Here is a 19,614-nt window from a genome sequence, read left to right as displayed (position 1 = left end):
CACTCAGGCAAAGACTGAACACGCACCTGGACAAGTTTGTCGATCCCCAGCGCTCTGTCTAGCTCAGCCAGCTCCGTTTCATCTTTGCCACTGAGGAAGGACACCAGTTGTTCCAGGAGGGCCTTCTCGTCGTTTCTTCCTTCTACTGTTGTTGGTGGACAGAGAAGCTCATCTAATTGTGAGCTAATGCATTGGCTGTGGCAGCAGAAGATGAGAAAGGCAGGAAAAAAAATGACTCAATTTTAAGAGTGCAAATGCAAACACATACATATATGCACAAATCTGATTTTAGAAAGTTCTGTTATGATGCTGGCAATGAAATGTTCTATAATTAGTGTGCAGAATTCAGAGACCATGTTCTCGGATGTGTGTGCATTTGTGTTGGTATGCATGTATAACCCCGTGTGTGCACATGTGAAAGCCAGAGGCTGATGTTAGATGCCTTTCTCGATAGCCTTCACTTCAGTCTCTGACAAGCAGTCTCACGAACTGGCTAGCCTGGCTGGCCGGTAAGACAAGAGAGTGTATCTTGTCTCTGCCTCCCAGAGTGGGATTATAGATCCAGCACACCCAGGTTTCAATGGGTTCTAGGAATCTGAACTCAAATCCTCACATTTACATAAGAAAGCATTTTATCCACTGAGTCATCTTTCTAGGTACAAAATTATATTTAATGTATAGCTTGACTGCAATTTCCATTCTTTTGCCAACTACTGTACTTAAAATTTCCATATTCTTCATGTTCGCTTAAAGAAGTATCCTAAAAAATGAACCAAATATAATTAAGAAATGGGAAATACTTTTTGAAGATTTATTTATTCATCTATGTGTCTGTGTCTGTGAATGAGTATGTGTATGTGCAGATGTCTGGAAAAGCCAGGGAAGGGTGGTGGATCATTAGGAACTGAGTGGCAGGTGGTTGGGAGCCACCTGATATGAGCGCTGGGAACCAAACCTGGGTTCTCTGAAAGGACAGTGCTCTTAACTGCTGAACCATTTCTCATAAAGAGTTCATAAGAAGCCAGGTGGTAGTAGTGCACGCCTCTAATCCCAGCACTTGAAAGGCAGAGGCAGGCGAATCTCTGTGAGTTTGAGGCTATCTTGGTTCATAAAGTGAGTTTCAGAACAGCCAGGACTGTTTCACAGAGAAATCCTGTCTTGAAAACTCCCCCCAAAGAGTCCTTTCTAGCTCTCTCTTTTTTCCTCCCTCCATCCCTCTCTTTCTTCCTTCCTTCATCCCCTTTTCCCTTCCCTTCCTTCTTTGCTTTTCTTTTAAATGTTGGTTCTGGGATCCACACTTGGGTTTTCATGCTTGTTTGGTAGTACTTTATCCAGTGAACCATCTCTCTAGACCTTCAGATTTATTTTTATTCTACTTATTGTGTGAATACCATTAATTACTATGACTGAATCAAAGTCAAAACAGTAAATTTATTTATGCTTTCAAAGATGACTAAATTATCTTGATGATATAAAGTGATTATTACACACAAAAGAAATTAAGTTGAAAATTGTTTACATGCTGGTAGCTCATATACTAGCTAGTAGGTAGTGGCTCAAAAAATCAAATTGTTCACTGATTCATAAAGACAACATGCAGTCTAATCCAAACTGATATTAACCAAAGAGTAAAACTTAGGCATATATAGAAAGTAATAAAAATATAATTACATGAGCAATATGACAAACAATTATTATTTTGAGAAAATGTAAAGGAAAACAGTTCAGATAATGTTAAAAATTCATTTTTCCTTTGATTGCCATGTATGAGACGTAGTCTGTGTTGCAAAACACAGATGCCTGTGTGAATTGAGAAATTAATTTCAATGAGAATGGACCACTGAGCAGATATATTTTCTTTCCTTACATATTCTTTCTCCAAACAAAGACAAATGATGGACAAAATAACCCACAGCTAAAAGTTTTAAAGGCAACATAACTAGTATATGAAGGCTAGTTTATCTACAGGTCTCAGGAATACATGGAAATCAAAGAAATGCAAGACACTGAAATGTAAAATGAGACCTGCACACCATATCAATCTTGTGGCGATTACAAAGTATAACTGCCTCGTGATCACACTGTAAATGAATCTGCTTGACTATGTCCTCTGGCAACCCCCTTTTAATGAAACATTCACATCAATTTATAGCTCAAAATTACTAGTGCAGACTGGAATCCAGTTTTGGGGGGAGTAGTTCCTGGCTTAGAGGCTGATATCTGATAGTGTACAAAATGTAAAGTGTCTCACTTACTCGTCTGGTTTATTCTGATTTATTGTCGTCACAGTGTTATTTGCCCATGGAATCTGATCGCCTGCTCCTGGTTGTCCAAACTGGTTATCGATTGCTTCTAATTCTAGTTCAGGCAATCCTGATTGAAGAGAAAGAGCTTACTGTCACAAAAGAGGATCAGGTGATATTTCAGAAGTAATACATTATACAGGAGAGTGAGACTTCCCCAAAAATATTATTCCGATGATCCAGAGGGAAGGTGTCTACATATAATAAAAAGCAAATGAGAAAAAGGGTTTGACTCAAAACTGAATTGGGTGTTTCCTGTACACATGCTGACATGAATGAATGAAGCATTGTCAGAAGTTACTATTTTAAAGATAACATCATTTTGGTTAGCTGCTTTTTCAGCATATACCATGAAATGAGTGCAACAATCAGAAGATAAAATAGATCCACAAAAGGCAAGAGGAGACACTGAAAGGCCACTGCAGCTTGTAGGTAGAGCCCTTAGAGAAATTAGCTTAGAAAAATGCACCTCAGAAAAATTATCTATAACTTTTAAAAATTATTTTATGTGTATGGATATTTTGTTTGCATTTATGTCTATGCACTGCATGCATTCAGTGCCCAAGGAGGCCAGAAAAGGGCACTAGATTCTCTGGAACTGGAGTTACAGATGTTGTGAGTCACCATATGGATGCTGGGAACTGAACTCAGGTCCTCAGGAAGGGCAGGCAATACTCTTGATGACTAAGCCATCTCATTTCTCTAGTCCCACGTAGAAGCTTTCTGGAAGTTTTATGGCCATCTCTAAACTATTTACACTAGGGAAAACTAAAAACAATCTAAATTCCAGAAACTCAGGCACTGATTAATGAATTACAGTAGTACAGATACTAATAATGTAGAAGAGAAAAAAGTATTCAGATTTATATTGAGGTCTTTAATCCATTTGGACTTGAGTTTTATGCATGGGGATAGATATGGATCTATTTTCATTCTTCTACATATTGACATTCAGTTATGCCAGCACCACTTGTTGAAGATGCTTTCTTTTTTTCCCTTGTCAAAAATCAGGTGTTCACAGGTGTGTGGATTAAAATCCAGGTCTTTGATTCTCTGTTTTTATGCCAGTATCAAGCTGTTTCATTATTGTAGCTCTATAATTGAGCTTGATGTTTGTGGTGGTGATGCCTCCAGAAGTTCCTTTATTGTACAGGATTGTTTTGGCTATCCTGGGTTTTTTGTTTTTCCATATGAAGTTGATTATTGTTCTTTCAAGGTCTATGAAGAATTGTGTTGGGATTTTGACGTGGGGATTGCATTGAATCTATAGATTGCTTTTGGTAGGTTTGCCATTTCTATTATGTTGATCCTATCTATCCAAGAACATGGGAGATCATTCCATTTTCTGATATCTTCTTCAATTTTTTTCATCAAAGACTAAAAGTTTTTGTTGAAACTTCCTTGGTTAGTGTTACCCCAAGGTATTGTTATTTGTTGCTATTGTGAAAGGTGACATTTTTCTGATTTCTTTCTCAGCTTGTTTATCATTTGTATATAAGAGGGCTACTGATTTTTTTTTTGAGTTGATCTTGTATCCTGCCACATTACTGAAAGTATTTATCAGCTGCAGGAGTTCCCTGGTAGAATTTTTGGGGTCACTCATATATACATCATATCATTTGCAAATAACTAAAGTTTGACTTCTTCCTTTCCAATTTGAATCCCCTTGATCTTTTAGTCAGAACTTCAAGAACTATATTGAAGAGATATGGAAAGAATGGACAGCCTTGTCTTGTTCCTGATTTTAGTGGAATTGCTTTTAGTTTCTCTCCATTTAATTTGATATTGGCTGTCGGCTTGCTGTATATTGCTTTTTACTATGTTTAGTATGTTCCTTGTATCCCTGATCTCTCCAAGAGCTTTATCATGAAGGGGTGTTGGATTTTGTCAAATGCTTTTTCAGTATCTAATGAGATGATCATATGTTTTTTCTTTCAGTTTATTTATGTGATGAATTATATTGATAGATTTTCGTTTGTTGAACCATCCCTACATCTCTGGAATGAAGCCGACTTGATTTTTTTTGTTGTTGTTTTTTTTGAGACAAGGTTTCTCTGTAGCTTTGGAGCCAGTCCTGGAAACTAGTTCTTGTAGACCAGGCTGGCCTCTAACTCACAGAGATCTGCCTGCCTCTGCCTCCCAAGTGCTCAGATTAAAGGCCTGGCTGGTGGATGATTTTTTTTAAATGTGTTCTTGGATTTGGTTTGTCAGTATTTTATTGAGTATTTTTACATCTATATTCAGAGGCCAGAAGAAGGTGTCAGATCTCTGGGATGGGAGTTACAGACACCTGTGAGAAGCCATGTGGATGCTGGGAATCAAACCTCTGGGAACATCCACTGTTTCCTCCCTCCCTCCCTCCCTCCCTCCCTCCCTCCCTCCCTCCCTCCCTCCTTCCCTCCCTTCTTTCCTCTCTCTCTTTTTCTCTGTCCCTTCCTTTGTCTTTTTTTTTTAAGACAGGGTTTCGCTGTGAAACAGTCCTTGCCGTCCTGGAACTCACTCTGTAGACCAGGCTGGTCTCGAACTCAGCGATCCACCTGACTCTGCTTCCTGAGTACTGGGATTAAAGGCATGCACCATCAACATCTGGCCACCAACTTATTTTTCAAGATAGTATTTCTTACTGGACCTCAATTCCACTTTGGCTAGACTGGCTGGCCCATAACCTTCTGGGATTCTCTTATCATTCCACTGGCCCCAGGTCTGGGATTACAGACATACATTACCACATGAACATAGCCTCTTGTTTGCACAGCAAGTTCTTTATCTACTGAACTACCTCACCAGCCTGATGATGACTTTAAAAAATATTTATTTATTTTTATGTATATGAGCGTTTGTTTGCATATATATATGGATGGTGGTCTGAATGAGAATGGTCCACATAGGCTCATATGTTTAACTGTCTGGTCCCCAATTAGTTGAACTGTTTGGGAAGGATTAGAAGGTGTGACTCTGCTAGAGGAGTAGTATCAATGGGGGTGGACTTTAAGGTTTCAAAAGCTCCTATCAGGCCCAGTCTCCACCCCTCCTTCTCTCTCTGCCTGCTGCCCGCATACCAGGACATAAAGTTTCTATGTATTGCTCCAGTGCCATGACTGCCTGCTTCCTGATATGATAGTCATGGTCTCACCCTCTAAAACTGTCAGCAACCCCCAATTAAATGCTTTTATAAGATTTGTCTTGCTCATGGTGTCTTTTCACAGCAATAGAACAGTAACTAAGATACACTGTCTATGTGCCTGGTGCCTTTGGAGGTCAGAAAAGGTCGCCAGATCTTCAGTTAACTAGTTACTTATGGCTGTGCTGACATGTAGGTGCTAGGAATCGAGCCTGGGTCTTTTGAAAGAGCAACAAGTGCTCTTAACAGCTGAGCCAACTATCCAGCCTGACATTTACTTCATGCAAATGCATGTAACTACAACCTTTAATTAAACTTAAGTCTAACTGTGACAAATGATATAAAAATCAAATTCTGTAGGATTCTGACAGACACAATAAACAGTATAACTAAAGCAATGATGGTAAAGTAATCACTTGATTTCTACCACTGCCTAAATCAGGACGGTGGCCACAGGCTCCCTAAAGTTGTCCCATTGCTCCACTTTAACAGCAGATCTCCAGCACTAAACCTTTTAAGAAATAAAGCCTAGAAAGAGTTAATTATGTTTCATTTTGAGAAAATGTGCATGGCTTTGTACTATCAACACCAAGCACTGCAGTTAGTTTACTTAATTCGATATTAAGGACACAGCATCTTATTTTACTAGTCTTTATGAAAAATTCTAAGAGAATAAGTTAAAATATTTTCAAAACATAGACATGGTGGCATACACCTATAATCCCAGCATTGAGAAGCTAAGGCAGGAAGTTCTGGAGTTGGAGGGCAGCCTGTTTTACCTCATATTTTAAAACAAAATGAAAACCCAAAAAGAAACGAAGAGAGTAAAATTCGCATGTTGAGTTTGATGTCCAGGCAAACATTAGTAAATAAAAACAAACAATAATAAAACCTATAACAAAACCACTCTGATTCACTCAAAAGTTTTACTTCTATAGGTTCTATGCTTAAAGGAACTTGGTTTTATCTTAAGGCCACTTCAATCTTTAGACTTCCTTTAGAAACTGCCTTTTATAGAAAATCTGAGTTATTTCTTAGAGTCTAGGAAACATACAAGTTTTCTCTTTTGTTTCATGGCAGGGGGCGGGGAAGCCCTATTTTTAGTTAAGTTTGTTTTCTCACCACAAACGTGAATGAGTGTGTGTGTGTGTGTGTGAAACAGGACAAAAGGTCAGCTTTTGGAGAGAGGCAGCCAAAGTGGAGTACATTTAGAGGGCATTAATATACGTATGTAATGTTGTTTTTTTCAGACGAAGGTTTGCTACATTGTCCAGGCAGTCCTCGGCCTCAAAACATTCAGACATGGCTCTGCAAATAGCTCAACATAACATCGCATCAACTTAAACCTAGCCAAGGAGAAACTCTGTATCCCCTCTAGCGATAATGAACCCAGAAAAAGGTTATTAAATAATTTAAAAAATTTCTGCACAGCAAGGAGAAGGCATCATCTTTCAGGAGGCTGTTTTTGCCCTAGTTACTACCTCCAATGGTTGATCCAACAGCTTCCCATTCTCACATTCATGGCTAATCCCCCTCAGCTGTTGAAAATGAAACTTCTGGCTCAGTTTGTGTTACATCTGGCAGTAACTGCACAGCAGTTAAGAGTGTCATTGTGGTCTTGTAAACAGTAAGTAGAAAAAGGGGTGATTTCTTTAGTAAATATAAACTTCCATAAATTAGAGTCCAATAACCAAATAGATAAACAGAGACTAAGAAGAGGTTGCCTAAGATCATTGAAAACGGTCAACGTCTACATGGGAAGTAGAAAGTATAAAAAGGCAAGATCTCCTGAGTAAATTGGGGGCATGGGGACCTTGGGGAAGGGTTGAAGGGAGGAGGGGAGAGGCAGGGAGGGGAGCAGAGAAAAATGTAGAGCTCAATAAATATTAATAAAAAATGAAAATAAAGAAAACAGTCAACGTAACGCAGAGTAAAAGTAATATACTTTGAAATTACATTGTGAAAACCCCATAATATTTATAAAGATAAGAAAATGGGTAGTTCAAATTACTGAGAGATATATAGAAATAGGAATATCAGTGGTATAATTTGTGAGAGGAATCATTTAGTATTACCTATGCATCTATCCTTTGATCTAGACATTTATATTTAGAATTTATACTCCAGATACACCCTCCCAAGTGATAGTCATCCCTATGTAAGGTTACTTATTACAGTTGCTCTGAATAGTGAAAGGTACCAGTCACCAGTCAGCTCTAAGTAACCCTAATCCTCATGTAGATACGAGAGTGTCAAGTTATGAACAGCATGCCACCCAAGAACAAGGTTAACAGACAAAACAGCCAATGTGCATAGTATGATGTCTTTTCCTCAGTGTGTAGCTCAGGCTGCCTGACCTTGAATTTACTTATGTAGCCAAAGTTGGCTTGTAACTGGTTATCCTCCTGCCATGTGTACACACACACACACACACACACACAAACACATACATAACTTAAAAGTACATACATGGAAGATGAAGAGAAGTCTGTCATATACTGTTTAGACTTACAAAAGATATGACTTTATTAGAATGAAAAGATAATACTACATGTTGGCATTGTTTTGCATTTATAAGTATGTGAATATCTTAATTACTAAAATAAATAAAAACCCACACTATATATAATCTCTAAGACAAGAAAGTGAAATGAATCTTAAGTACTAAAAACTTATTTCATGGGGAACTTATTACTTTATAGCTATATATTTTATGATTATTATTTTGCTTTTTTTGAGACAGGGTTTCTCTGTAGCTTTGGAGCCAGTGCTGGAACTAGCTCTTGTAGACCAGGCTGGCCTCAAACTCACAGAGATCGACCTGTCTTGCCTCCTGAGTGCTGGGATTAAAGGCGTGAGCCACCACCGCCCAGCTATAGTTCTATATTTTAATGATCTACAAGTTAATAGGGATGTATATATTGAGGGAGTTGTAAAAAGATCTGTAGGAGGAGCTCAGTTGTTTACTCAGATACTTCTGGAATTCCCTTGCAAACCATTTAATCAGTTTACACTCTTTTTAAAAAAGTCTCTTAATAGGCAAACTTGATTATAATTTTGAGTAAAACAAGTGTTACTGGCATAGCAGGATAGTTCAGTAAGGCAAGTGAAGGCACTTGCTATCAAGATCAAGGCTGGCCCATCCTTACTTTGTACATGTGATCCTCCTGCTTCTACCTCCCTTAGGATTGCAAGCATGTACCACCATGATCAGTTTTATGCGGTGCTAGAGAGAGAACCCAGGACTTCATGCATACTATATAAGCATTCCGCCAGCTGAGCTACATCCCCATTTACTGTTACCTGTAGGTACTCACCATCTTATTTACTTGTTTACTTTATATTGCAAAACTTTATTACAAATTTAAGATATGGGGAACCCTAATTCTACTGAAAGCATTAATAATTATGGACAGTATTATGGACAGTTGTTCTTTTAAAAGATCCCACTGAAGCTGGGCGGTGGTGGCACATGTCTTTAATCCCAGTACTTGGGAGGTGGAGGCAGGCGGATCTCTGTGAGTTCGAGGCCAGCCTGGTCTACAGGAGTTAGTTCTAGGAGAGGCTTCAAAGCTACAGAGAAGCCCTGTCGAGAGGGGGGGGGGAAGGAAGAGGAGGAGGAGGAGGAGGAGGAGGAGGAGGAGGAGGAGGAGGAGGAGGAGGAGGAGAGAAGAAAGAGATCCCATTGAAAACATGGCAGTCCTAGGCTTAGTTCCACTCCTGTCAGAGTGACACTCTCAAAAAACTAGCTGTATTTGTAAGGCCACTACACCATCCAGTATTTAAAGCTTAATTCTCACACTAAACTGGAAGGTCCAGCCAGGGTAAACTGCTTCTCAGTAAGATACCCAACTGATTCCTCGCATATTAATTTAGATGACAGCAAGAATTTTTGTTTTACTATGCTTTTAGAGTTACATTTATTGCCCCTTTCCTTTTCAGCACAAAGTGAAAAACTTCTCTGAATGCAGAAGTGTTAATGGGATGTAGCCAATGAAACCTAACTTTACTTGTTTGTATGTTGTTGACCTTTCAGTGAGAACAGCTAATGAGTATTCATTAACCCTGATGCTACAGAAGTTAGACTAATGGAACTCAGACAGACCGGCTCAGTGAAGGAGATGGGGCAGGCACATCCCAGGAAGAGTTCCTTTGGCTGAGATCCCTGGTTACCCACCATGTATACTCATTCCACTTGACCTGGAATAAGGCTGTGCTACAGGTTATAGCAGACACATCAATAAGGCCATGAACAGACAGAGAAAGCATGAGATGTTTTTCTCATGACCAGAGATCTACAACCCAAAGCCTCACAGGGTCTCTTGTTGAACTTGGAGTTTGCTGATTTGGCCAGCATGCCCCAGGGAACCTCTCGTCTCTGTCCTGGGATTGCAGGTGTGTGCTGTCATGTCTAGCATTTTATTTTCTTGTGGGTGCTGGGGATTGAGACTGGGTCCTTATGTTTGCAAGGTAAACACAGTGCCAATTAAGCCACTTCTCCAGCCTCGGTATTACTTCTTTAATAAATGCGCTTGGTTAAAAATAACTTTACAAATTATCAAACATTCAATTGACTCTCAAGGACAAGCTCTGGAGATAGTTAGAAGGACACCAAAGGACGGAGAAGAAAACTGAGAGCTTGAGGCCAGCCTGGGCTGCTTTGCAAAGATCCATCCCCAAAACAGTGAAAGCTCCAAATAAACAACCAAAAGAACAAAAACTGCAATCAGTGAAATAAGAAAAATAAAAGGGGAAAAACCCACAGTGGAAAGGAGGAAGAAGCCTCAGCAGAATTATGAAGTCTGAAGGATAAAGCACAAATGGAAAAAAACTGATGCTGTAACTCAACTAAATTGAGACACAGGGGAGAAGATTTTCCTAAATGGGTTTTCTCAGAAGAGCGCTAGGACAACTCAGGAACAGGCCATGGGCTATTGCTGGGACAATTAAAGGACAATGAACAGCTGCCACCAGACCTCTGCTCTGATGCAGCTGACTTTGGAATGTGCCCATGGATTAAAATGGTGAGTCTGTGACTCATGGCAGAAGTTCAGCCCAGGGAGTCTCCCAAAGTGGGTGCCAAGGCTGCCACAGGAGTTTCCTTGTTGCCGATCTCTATCCCTCTTAGCAACTGAGAAATGAGGCCTCTGCAATCAGAATCTAGGTTTAATGCCAGGAAAAGAGGCTTCTTTAGCTAAGAAACATGCTAGCTACCATAATTTTCAAATTCTAAGTCTTCCAGGATATACTGAGAGAGTGAGACGTCACCACTCGAGCAATGTCAATAGCAGCAAAGAGAGAGCAAGCAGATTTAATACTGCATGAAACTGGAGAACAAAATGGAAGCACTGCAATAGAAAGGCTGGGTCATGAGACAGTTACAGTAAAGGACCGTCGCACAGACGCTGGATTCCCACACTTTCCTCCATCCATTAGGGCAGCCTACCGTTTTGAGAAAGATCTGAAAGAGTTGAGACTGGTGGGCAGGGTGTCCAGGCCCCTCCAGTGTGGACTCAGTACCTTCTCTTCCCTATGTTCTGAAACTCTTGGGAGAGATATCTCTGGCCCGCTTTGGTTCTTGTGGGGAGACAAACTAGGCAGGGAGGCTCTGGTGCCAGGGGGAATCTAAACAGGTCCTAAAGCTCTTTGGGGCCAGTAGAGGGTCCTGCTACTGCAAAGAGGGAAGCTACTGAAGTGAATGCAGCCTTGTAGGAGACAGTGCGGATCAGCACCACCCTGTAGAGCAGGTGCTCTCCCAGTTCTTCTTTCAAAATAGTTTACTTCTACGTGTATGAATGTTTGCCTGCATATATGTTTGTGCACCAGATGCATGTCTGGTGCCTGAGAAGCCAGAAGAAGAGAGGCATCTAACCCCTTAAATCAGAGTTACTGACTGTTGTGAGCAGTCATCAGGATGCTGGGAACTTGGAATCTCTGCAAGAGCAGCCAGCACTCTTAGCCTCTGAGCCATCCCTTCAGCTCACTTCTTCAGCTCTTAATCATTGTTTTTTTTAACTTCACAATATTTTTAGTACTGTTTTACTTTATTTAAAAAATCTTTAGTTTTTACTTTCCATTCTTCTTAAATTTATTTAATTTCATTTATATGGTTTTTTTTTTATAATTGGATTTTTCCCTTTCCTGGGCAGAGCCAGGGGTTGAACTGGCATCCCCCTCAATGACAGGCACAACCACAAAGATCTTCCCTCCTCACATTCTCTCCCTTTTCCTTTTTTATTTAACCCTGCTTCTTCTTTTTTGCCCTGTTCCTGGCTCTCGCCTTCACTGTGCTATTTTACTGGCTAACAATGAATTCTTCACACTTTCTTTTCCTCCAGTTACTAAGGCTTGTTTTCTCTTCTCTCTTCTATTGGTTAGCATCAATACTTATGTAGATGAGAGTTCCCATCTCCATTCGCTCTTTTTTTTTTTTTGGTGGGAAGCATAGCCTGCTGGTAACAATTATTATTATTTTTTTTAAAAACATCTTTACTTCACCTATTTCTGAGTGATCCTGGTAAAGAAAGTCAGTTATTTTATTTGTTCTTCCATTATTTTTACATCTTTGCTTTATTTTAAGTGGTACTAGGTATAGAAATTAGTTAGGCTTTTGGTGTTGCTCATTTGATACAATGTGTCATTTTTTTTCTCTTAAAGATTTCCATTTTATCACTGGTTTTAATTGTTTTCAGGTAATTTGGCTATATCTTTTTTCTTCTCTTATAAATCAAGCCAAACAAGAAGTGTTGACTCAGAGACCTGCCTGTCTCTTGCCCTGCTAGTGCTGGGATTACCTCACTGTAAAAATAAGAGTATTGAGAATATGTATCATGTTCTCGAATTAGACAATGACAAGGTGTACTGTGAGAACTTTTTGTGTTAGGCAGCTGTTGAAGCCTTTGAATCTGGAGAATCATCCTCAACTAGTTCCAGAAAATTTCCCCTATTTTTCTGTTTGGCATTCTCTTCCCTTCCTCCCATCTTCTTCTACTTGAACTTGTGGTGATCTTCCTGACTCTGCCTTCTAATTTTTTAATTTGTACATAACATTTCCAATAGATATTCTTGTCATTTTTCTTCTTCCCATGACACTGTTATCTTTACCTTTCCAGCTGTGTTATTTCAGGCACCAATGAACTCACTGTATATTTTTATTGCATACTTTGTTTCTTCTGATTTTTTTCTTTATTTCCCCTCCTCCTTCTTTGTTTTCCTTTGGTTTTTGAAGACAAGGTTTCTCTGTGTAGTCCTGGCTGTCTTGGAACTTGCTTTGTAGACCAAGCTGACCTCAAACTCAGAGATTTGCCCGCCTCTTCCTCCCAAGTATATTGAGTGTGACATCGTGCCGGGTAGAGTCTTTTTGGACCTCCAGCCCATAAATCAAAACATAGAGACTTATACTTGAAAAACATGATCTGACACAATATTGTGTTTCTGAGTGTTATTATGGGAAGCTCTGGGTAAAAACACAAACCACTCTCCTTACAGTCAACCACTCACTATAACATCAATTGCAGTAGGACAGGGATTTTACTACATTAGAAACAGACAAGATCAATGCAAGCTGTAATTCTAGTATTGAAAGATGAAGGTAGGAGGGTTAGGAGTTCAAGGTCATCCTCAGCTACAAAGTGGAACACATCAGAACCAGTCTAAATGGAAATGAATGATGAGTTAAGTTCTTATGTCTAAAGATAACTGTTTAATGTCTAGTGTTGCATAATGAAAAGATGTCTCATTCTCAATAGACAAACAGCTTCTGCAATCATGGGGCAAGACAACACGCTAACCCACAGTTCTACTAAACACTTGAAATGAGATGTGGACCCCAGCACGTACTGTTCAGCCTGGGAGCAGATCTGGCAGTGGTGGGCTGAAGGGACGCTGGCAGCATCTCTGACTTGATGTTGACGCCAGTGACCGTACCATCCATCCGGTCTGTCTCACACAAGCTGGGCAATTGCGCTGCCTTCTCCAGCGTGGGCAGTAACTGATCAAACTGGTCAAGGTCAGCTGCGAACTGAGAAGAGAAACAAAGTTGGAAGGAACGAATTTTATATTCTCATCTGCAGGTGGAGAATGAAATCAAATGTGACAGAAGCTGATTTAAGAAGGGAGAGGAGTGGAGCTTTATTAAAATCACATGATCTGGCCTGGTGTGGTGGCACATGCCTCCAATCTCCGCACTTGGGAGGCAGAGGCAGGTGGATCTCTGAGTGGGAGGTTAGCCTGGTCTACATGAGTGAGTTCCAGGATAGTCAGGACTACACAGAAAATCCATGTCTTGAAAAGCAAAATTTTTTTTTACATAATCTATCTATTCTACTGGGGAAAATTTAGACTCTATGAAATAATATTCAAATACAGCAGAATGCAATAACAAATTATCTAATACAGCTTGGTAGAAGTGTGAATATAGGAGAAAAACTTGGGCTGGAAGATATGAAGGTAGCTGTGCTGTGATGCATTGTGGTGTTTTTTTCCCTGTCCTAGTTTTCAAAATACTGTAACACTTTAAATGTATATGATTATATCATTTTAAAATATAACAAGAAGTTTGTGTCTGGGTTACCTCACTCAGGATAATTTTTTCTAGTTCTATCCATTTGCATGCAAATTTCAAGATGTCTTTTTTTTTCCTGCTGAGTAGCACTCTAATGTGCAAATGTGCCACGTTTTCTTTATCCATTCTTCAGTTGAAGGGCATCTAGGTTGTTTCCAGGTTCTGGCTATTACAAATAATGCTGCTATGAACATAGTTGAACAAATGTCCTTGTAGTATGATTGAGCATCCTTTGGGTATATTGCCCAAGAGTGGTATTGTTGGGTTCTGAGGTAGGTTGATTCCCAATTTTCTGAGAAACCTCCATACTGATTTCCAAAGTGGTTGTATAAGTTTGAGTGTGAATACTAGCTGTAAAGCAAAAGATATTGAGCCTATAGTTCATGATCCCAGAGAAGCTAAGTAACAAGATGAACCCTAAGAAAAACATACATAAATCTACCTGGAAAGGGGAAACAGACAAGATCGCCTGACAAAACTGGGAGCATGGGAGTGGGAGGAGTTGGGAGGGTGGAAGGGGAAGACTAGGGGAGAATGGAAGGGAGTAGGAGAACTTGAGGGAACAGGATAGTCGAGATGGAGGAAGGACAGAAATGAGAGCAAGGAAAGAGATATTTTGATTGAGGGAGCCATTATGAGGCTAGCAAGAAACCTGGCACTAGAGAATCCACAAAGAAGACCCCAGCTAAGACGGTAAGCAATAGAGGAGAGGGGGTCCGATCTTCACTTGCCCTGTAGCCAGACTGATGAATATCTTAAATGTCACCATAGAATCTCCATCCAGCAACTGATGGAAGCAGAGGCAGAGACTTGCATTGGAGCACTGGACTGAGCTCCCAAAGTCCAGTTGAAGGGTGGGAGGAGTGAGAAAAGGGCAAAGAGGTCAAGACCATGATGGGTTCACCCACTGAAACAGTTTACCTGAGCTAATGGGAGCTCACCAACTCCAGCTGGACAGGGAAGGAAACAGCATAGGTCCAAACTAGTCCCTCTGAATGTGGGTGACAGTTGTACGGCTGGGGCAGACTGTGGCGCCACTGGCAGGGGCTCCAGGATTTATCCCTGCTGCTTGTACTGTCTTTTTGAGAACTTATTGTGCTTGGATGGATACCTTGCTCAGTCTAGATATAGTAGGGAGGGCCTTGGATCTTCTCCAAAGCAATGTGCCTTACCCTTTTAGAGGAGTGGATGGGTCAGATGAAGGGAATGGGAGGAGGGGAAGGAGAGGGAACTAGGATTGATATGTAAAATGAAAAAAGAGTGTTTGTTTTCTTTTTTAAAATAAATAAGTTTATGGAAAAAATTTTAAAGTGTGTAAACTTGAGAGATATCAGAAAGCCCAGGAATTTAACAGAATAGAGAACCTCTGTTTGAGGGTGTATATAAAAGAAAGTCGGCCTTTATTTCAGAGTAGTATTATATTATGAGTACTGTGGGATAATTAATTAGCATAAAATATTTACCCTGCTTCAGTTTCATTATTTAATTGAATTAAATTTTACCTTTTGGAGTGTATAAGTGAATTACATGTATTATTTTAAATGCCCTAGTCTTTCCAAAGTTATATTTCACATGTCACATGCAGCCGTAATTCCTTAGTTTTCACTGCTGAGTAATGTCCCTCCGTAAGAATATATCACAATATAATTATCCATTCTTCTGTAATGGAGTTTTGGGCTATTTCCAGAAGTAAGGCTTTATGAACAGTTTTAAGCATGGCTTTTATTATGCATGTATGAGAAACATTAGCCATCAGGGAAAATGAACAAATTCAACTACATTAAAATAAAAATTTTACTTCATAAAAACCAAGACAAATAAAATAATAACCACCTAACCCTTAATGAAAACACAAGCAATTCATGGAAAAGACACCTGCAAATATATAACTACTGGAGGATCATCCTTTAAATATATGAGGAACACATTTAAAAAAAGCCAACAGACAGAGGAAAGCACATTAAAATAATGGGTATGACTAGATTAGGCAATGTACAAAAGAAAATATCCAAATGATTAATGGACATTAATCAGAGAATATGAACTAAAAACTATAGGCTGTTATACACATATCCTAGAAAGGTTTGGTTTAAAAGATTGACAATACAAAGCATTACCAAAGATATAGAACAATTACAAGGAATTCTTGTATAATAGAAAAACCACATACTACTAACAATGAGTTTATGCATAATTTAGGATTGTGCAATTCTACTTCTAAGTATAAACTCAGCAGAAATGTATGCACATGAACACTGAGACAGACCTACCAGCATTATCTGATATACAGTGACATTACTTTGTAAAGACATTGTTTAATTTTAAAGCTTGATATTTAAATATATTTAATATTTAAAACTATTTTTTTGCTTAAAAAATAAAATATTAGTTTTATTTTAACTAAAATGTGAGACGCAGTCTTATCTTCAAAGAGCACACATGCAGTCAAAATGGGGAGAAGAACATGGCTTAGCTCAGGAAAGTTAAGGACCTTTCCAGGAGTAGAATGTGTTAAGGAAGAGAGATACTCAAAGAGACAGGGCAGAAAATCAAGCTGTTTCAAGAAGCTCAAGGGCCTGGGCATACTAAGTGTGAATCTTGTGTCACAACAGAGAGTCTTAATAAACGGCACTGTGATGTAGTGTCTTTCAATTTGAAGACCTCTACATAACATGAAAGCTCTTCAAAGAGAAGGTTCATCTTTTCCTGAAATTCTTTCATGGTTTATAAGCAATTGCACAATACATGACTCTGTCTATTAATTTTCACACCTGCTCCACAACATCCTAAACATAGAAGTTTCTAACACTTGTGAATAGGCTTCTTTTCATTCACTTCTGTCTCAGGACATGTTATGGAAAGGCAACAACCTGCTATCCAGAATCTAAGTTCCCGTTCTCTGCTGATGATGCAGAGTACAGCAGAAACAGCCTTAGAAAAATGCCTTAACGAGCTCACCTTTCCTATGTCCTCATATTTCTCTCTTATTTTGTTCATATCAGAGGCTCCACAAATTTACTGTTACCCAGAGTCCTTTGAAGAACTTCTGGTCTGCCAGACAGAAACTTAACAGAGAAATACAGCAACTAACAGATGTTATGTCTCCAATGGGCCTAACAGACATCTATAGAACATTCTATCTAAACATAAAAGAATCAAAAACTGACCACATACTCTGTAACAAAGCAAATCTCAACACATACAAAAAAATTGGAATAACTCCATGTATCTTATCGGATCTCCGTGCCTTAAAGCTAAAATTCAACAGCAACACTAATTTTAGAAAGCCCACAAACACATGAAAACTGAACAATGTTCACCGGAATTACCAATGTGTCAAGGAAGAAATAAAGAAAAACATTAAAGAGTTCCTAAAATTCAATGAAAATGACCACACAGCACACCTAAACTTATGGGACACAATCAAAGCTGTGTTAAGAGGAAAGTTCATAGCACTAAATGCCTACATAAAGAAGCTGGAAAAATCCCATGCTAGCAAGTTAACAAAACACCTGGAAGTTCTAGAACAAAAAGAAGCAAACTTACCCAGGAGGACTAGACGGCAGGAAATAATCAAACTAAGAGCTGAAATCAACAAAATAGAAACAAAGAAAACAAAACAAAGAATCAATGAGATATGGCTGGTTCTTTGAGAAAAATCAACAAAATAGACAAAACTATATCCAAACTAACCAAAAGGCAGAGAGAATATTCAGATAAACAAAATCAAAAATGAAAAGGAGGACATAACAACAGACATGGAGGAAATCCAGAGAATCATCAGGTTATACTTCAAACACCCGTACTCCACAAAGTTGGAAAACTTAAAGGAAATGGGCAATTTTCTGGATAAACATCACTTACCAAAATTAAATCAAGATCAGATAAGCAAATTAAATATAACCTTTCCTATAACCACAAATGAAATAGAAACAGTCATCAAAAGTTTCCCAACCAAAAAAACCTCAGGTCCAGATGGTTTCAGTGAAGAATTCTATAAGATTTTCAAAGAAGAACTAATACCAATACTCTTCAAATTGTTTGACACAATAGAAACAGAAGGAAAACTGTCAAACTCTTTCTATGAGGCTGCAGTTACTCTGATACCCAAACCACACAAAGATACTACTAAGAAAGAGAATTACAGACAAATCTCACTCATGAACATTTACACAAAAATACTCAATAAAATACTGGCAAAACGAATTCAAGAACACGTCAGAAAAATTATTCACTATGACCAAGTGGGCTTCATCCCAGAGATGAAAATCTACCAACGTAATCTACCATATAAACAAACAGAAAGTCTACCAATGTAATCTACCATATAAACAAACAGAAAGCAAAACCACATGATCATCTCATTAGATACTGAAAAAACCTTAGAAGAAACTGAACACTTCTTCATGAAAGAAGTCTTGGAGAGAGCTAGGATACAAGGAACATACCTAAACATAATAAAGGCAATACACAGCAAGCAACAGCCAACATCAAACTAAATGGAGAGAAACTCCCAGTGATTCCACTGAAATCAGGAACAAGACAAGGTTGTCCACTCTCTCCATATCTATTCAATATAGTACTTGATGTCCTAGCTAGAGCAATAAGACACCAAAAAGGAATCAAGGGGATACAAATTGGAAAAGAAGAAGTCAAACTCTCACTATTTGCTGATGATATGATAGTTTACATAAGTGACCCCCAAAATTTTACCAAGGAACTTTTACAACTCATTAACACCTTCTGTAATATAACAGGATATAAGATTAACTAAAAAAAATCAGTAGCCTTCCTTTATACAGATGATAAATTGGCTGAGAAAGAAATCAAAGAAACATCACCCTTCACAATAGCCACAAATAACATAAAATATCTTGGGGGTCAATCTAATCAAACAAGTGAAAGACCTATGTGACAGGAACTTTAAATCTTTGAAGAAAGAACTTAAATAAGACACCAGAAAATGGAAAGATCTCTCATACTCTTGGGTAGGTATAATTAACATAGTAAAAATGGCAATCTTATCAAAAGCAATCTACAGTTCAATGCACTGCCCATCAAAATCCCAGCAAAATTCTTCACAGATGACAAAAGAACAATACTCAACTTCATATGGAAAAACAAAAAACTCAGGTTAGCTCAAACAATCCTTTACAATAAAGGAACTTGTGGAAGTATCACAATCCCTGACTTCAAACTCTACTACTGAGTTATAGTAATGAAAACAGACTGGTATTGACATAAAAACAGGAGGGCCAATGGAATCGAATTGAAGACCTGGATATCAATTTACACACCTATAAACACCTGATTTTTGACAAAAAGCTAAAAATATAAAATGGAAAAAAGAAAGCATATTCAACAAATGATACTGGTATAATTGGATACCAACATGTAGAAGAATGAAAATAGATCCGTATCTATCACCATGCATAAAACTCAAGTCCAAATGGATAAAAATACCTCAACATAAAACCAACCACTTAACCTCACAGAAGAGAAAGTGGGAAGTACACGCACACCTAAATGCACTGGCACAGGAGACAACTTCCTAAATATATCCCCAGTAGCACCGACACTGAGAACAACAACTAGTAAATGGAACATGCTGAAAATGAGACTCTTCT

At 38.7% G+C, this 19,614-nt stretch overlaps 1 protein-coding gene across 9 annotated transcripts in view; it reads right to left on the bottom strand.

Annotated features, from left to right (window-relative positions):
- Ncoa1 (nuclear receptor coactivator 1) overlaps positions 1–19,614 on the bottom strand; it is a 225,052-nt gene that overhangs the window by 33,832 nt on the left and 171,606 nt on the right. For all 9 annotated transcript variants that reach the window (XM_075955620.1, XM_075955623.1, XM_075955616.1 and 6 more), the window contains 3 exons: positions 13,264–13,444; positions 2,256–2,373; positions 27–195 (listed from right to left, as the gene is read on the bottom strand). In XM_075955620.1, coding sequence (XP_075811735.1) covers positions 27–195; positions 2,256–2,373; positions 13,264–13,444 — 468 coding nt within the window. The remainder of the gene's footprint in view (positions 1–26; positions 196–2,255; positions 2,374–13,263; positions 13,445–19,614) is intronic.

This window comes from Microtus pennsylvanicus, chromosome 21 (assembly GCF_037038515.1).
Source record: "Microtus pennsylvanicus isolate mMicPen1 chromosome 21, mMicPen1.hap1, whole genome shotgun sequence".
Classification (NCBI taxonomy): Eukaryota; Metazoa; Chordata; class Mammalia; order Rodentia; family Cricetidae; genus Microtus; species Microtus pennsylvanicus.
Note: the sequence above shows the minus strand (reverse complement) of the source record. Positions and strands in the feature narration are given on the sequence as shown.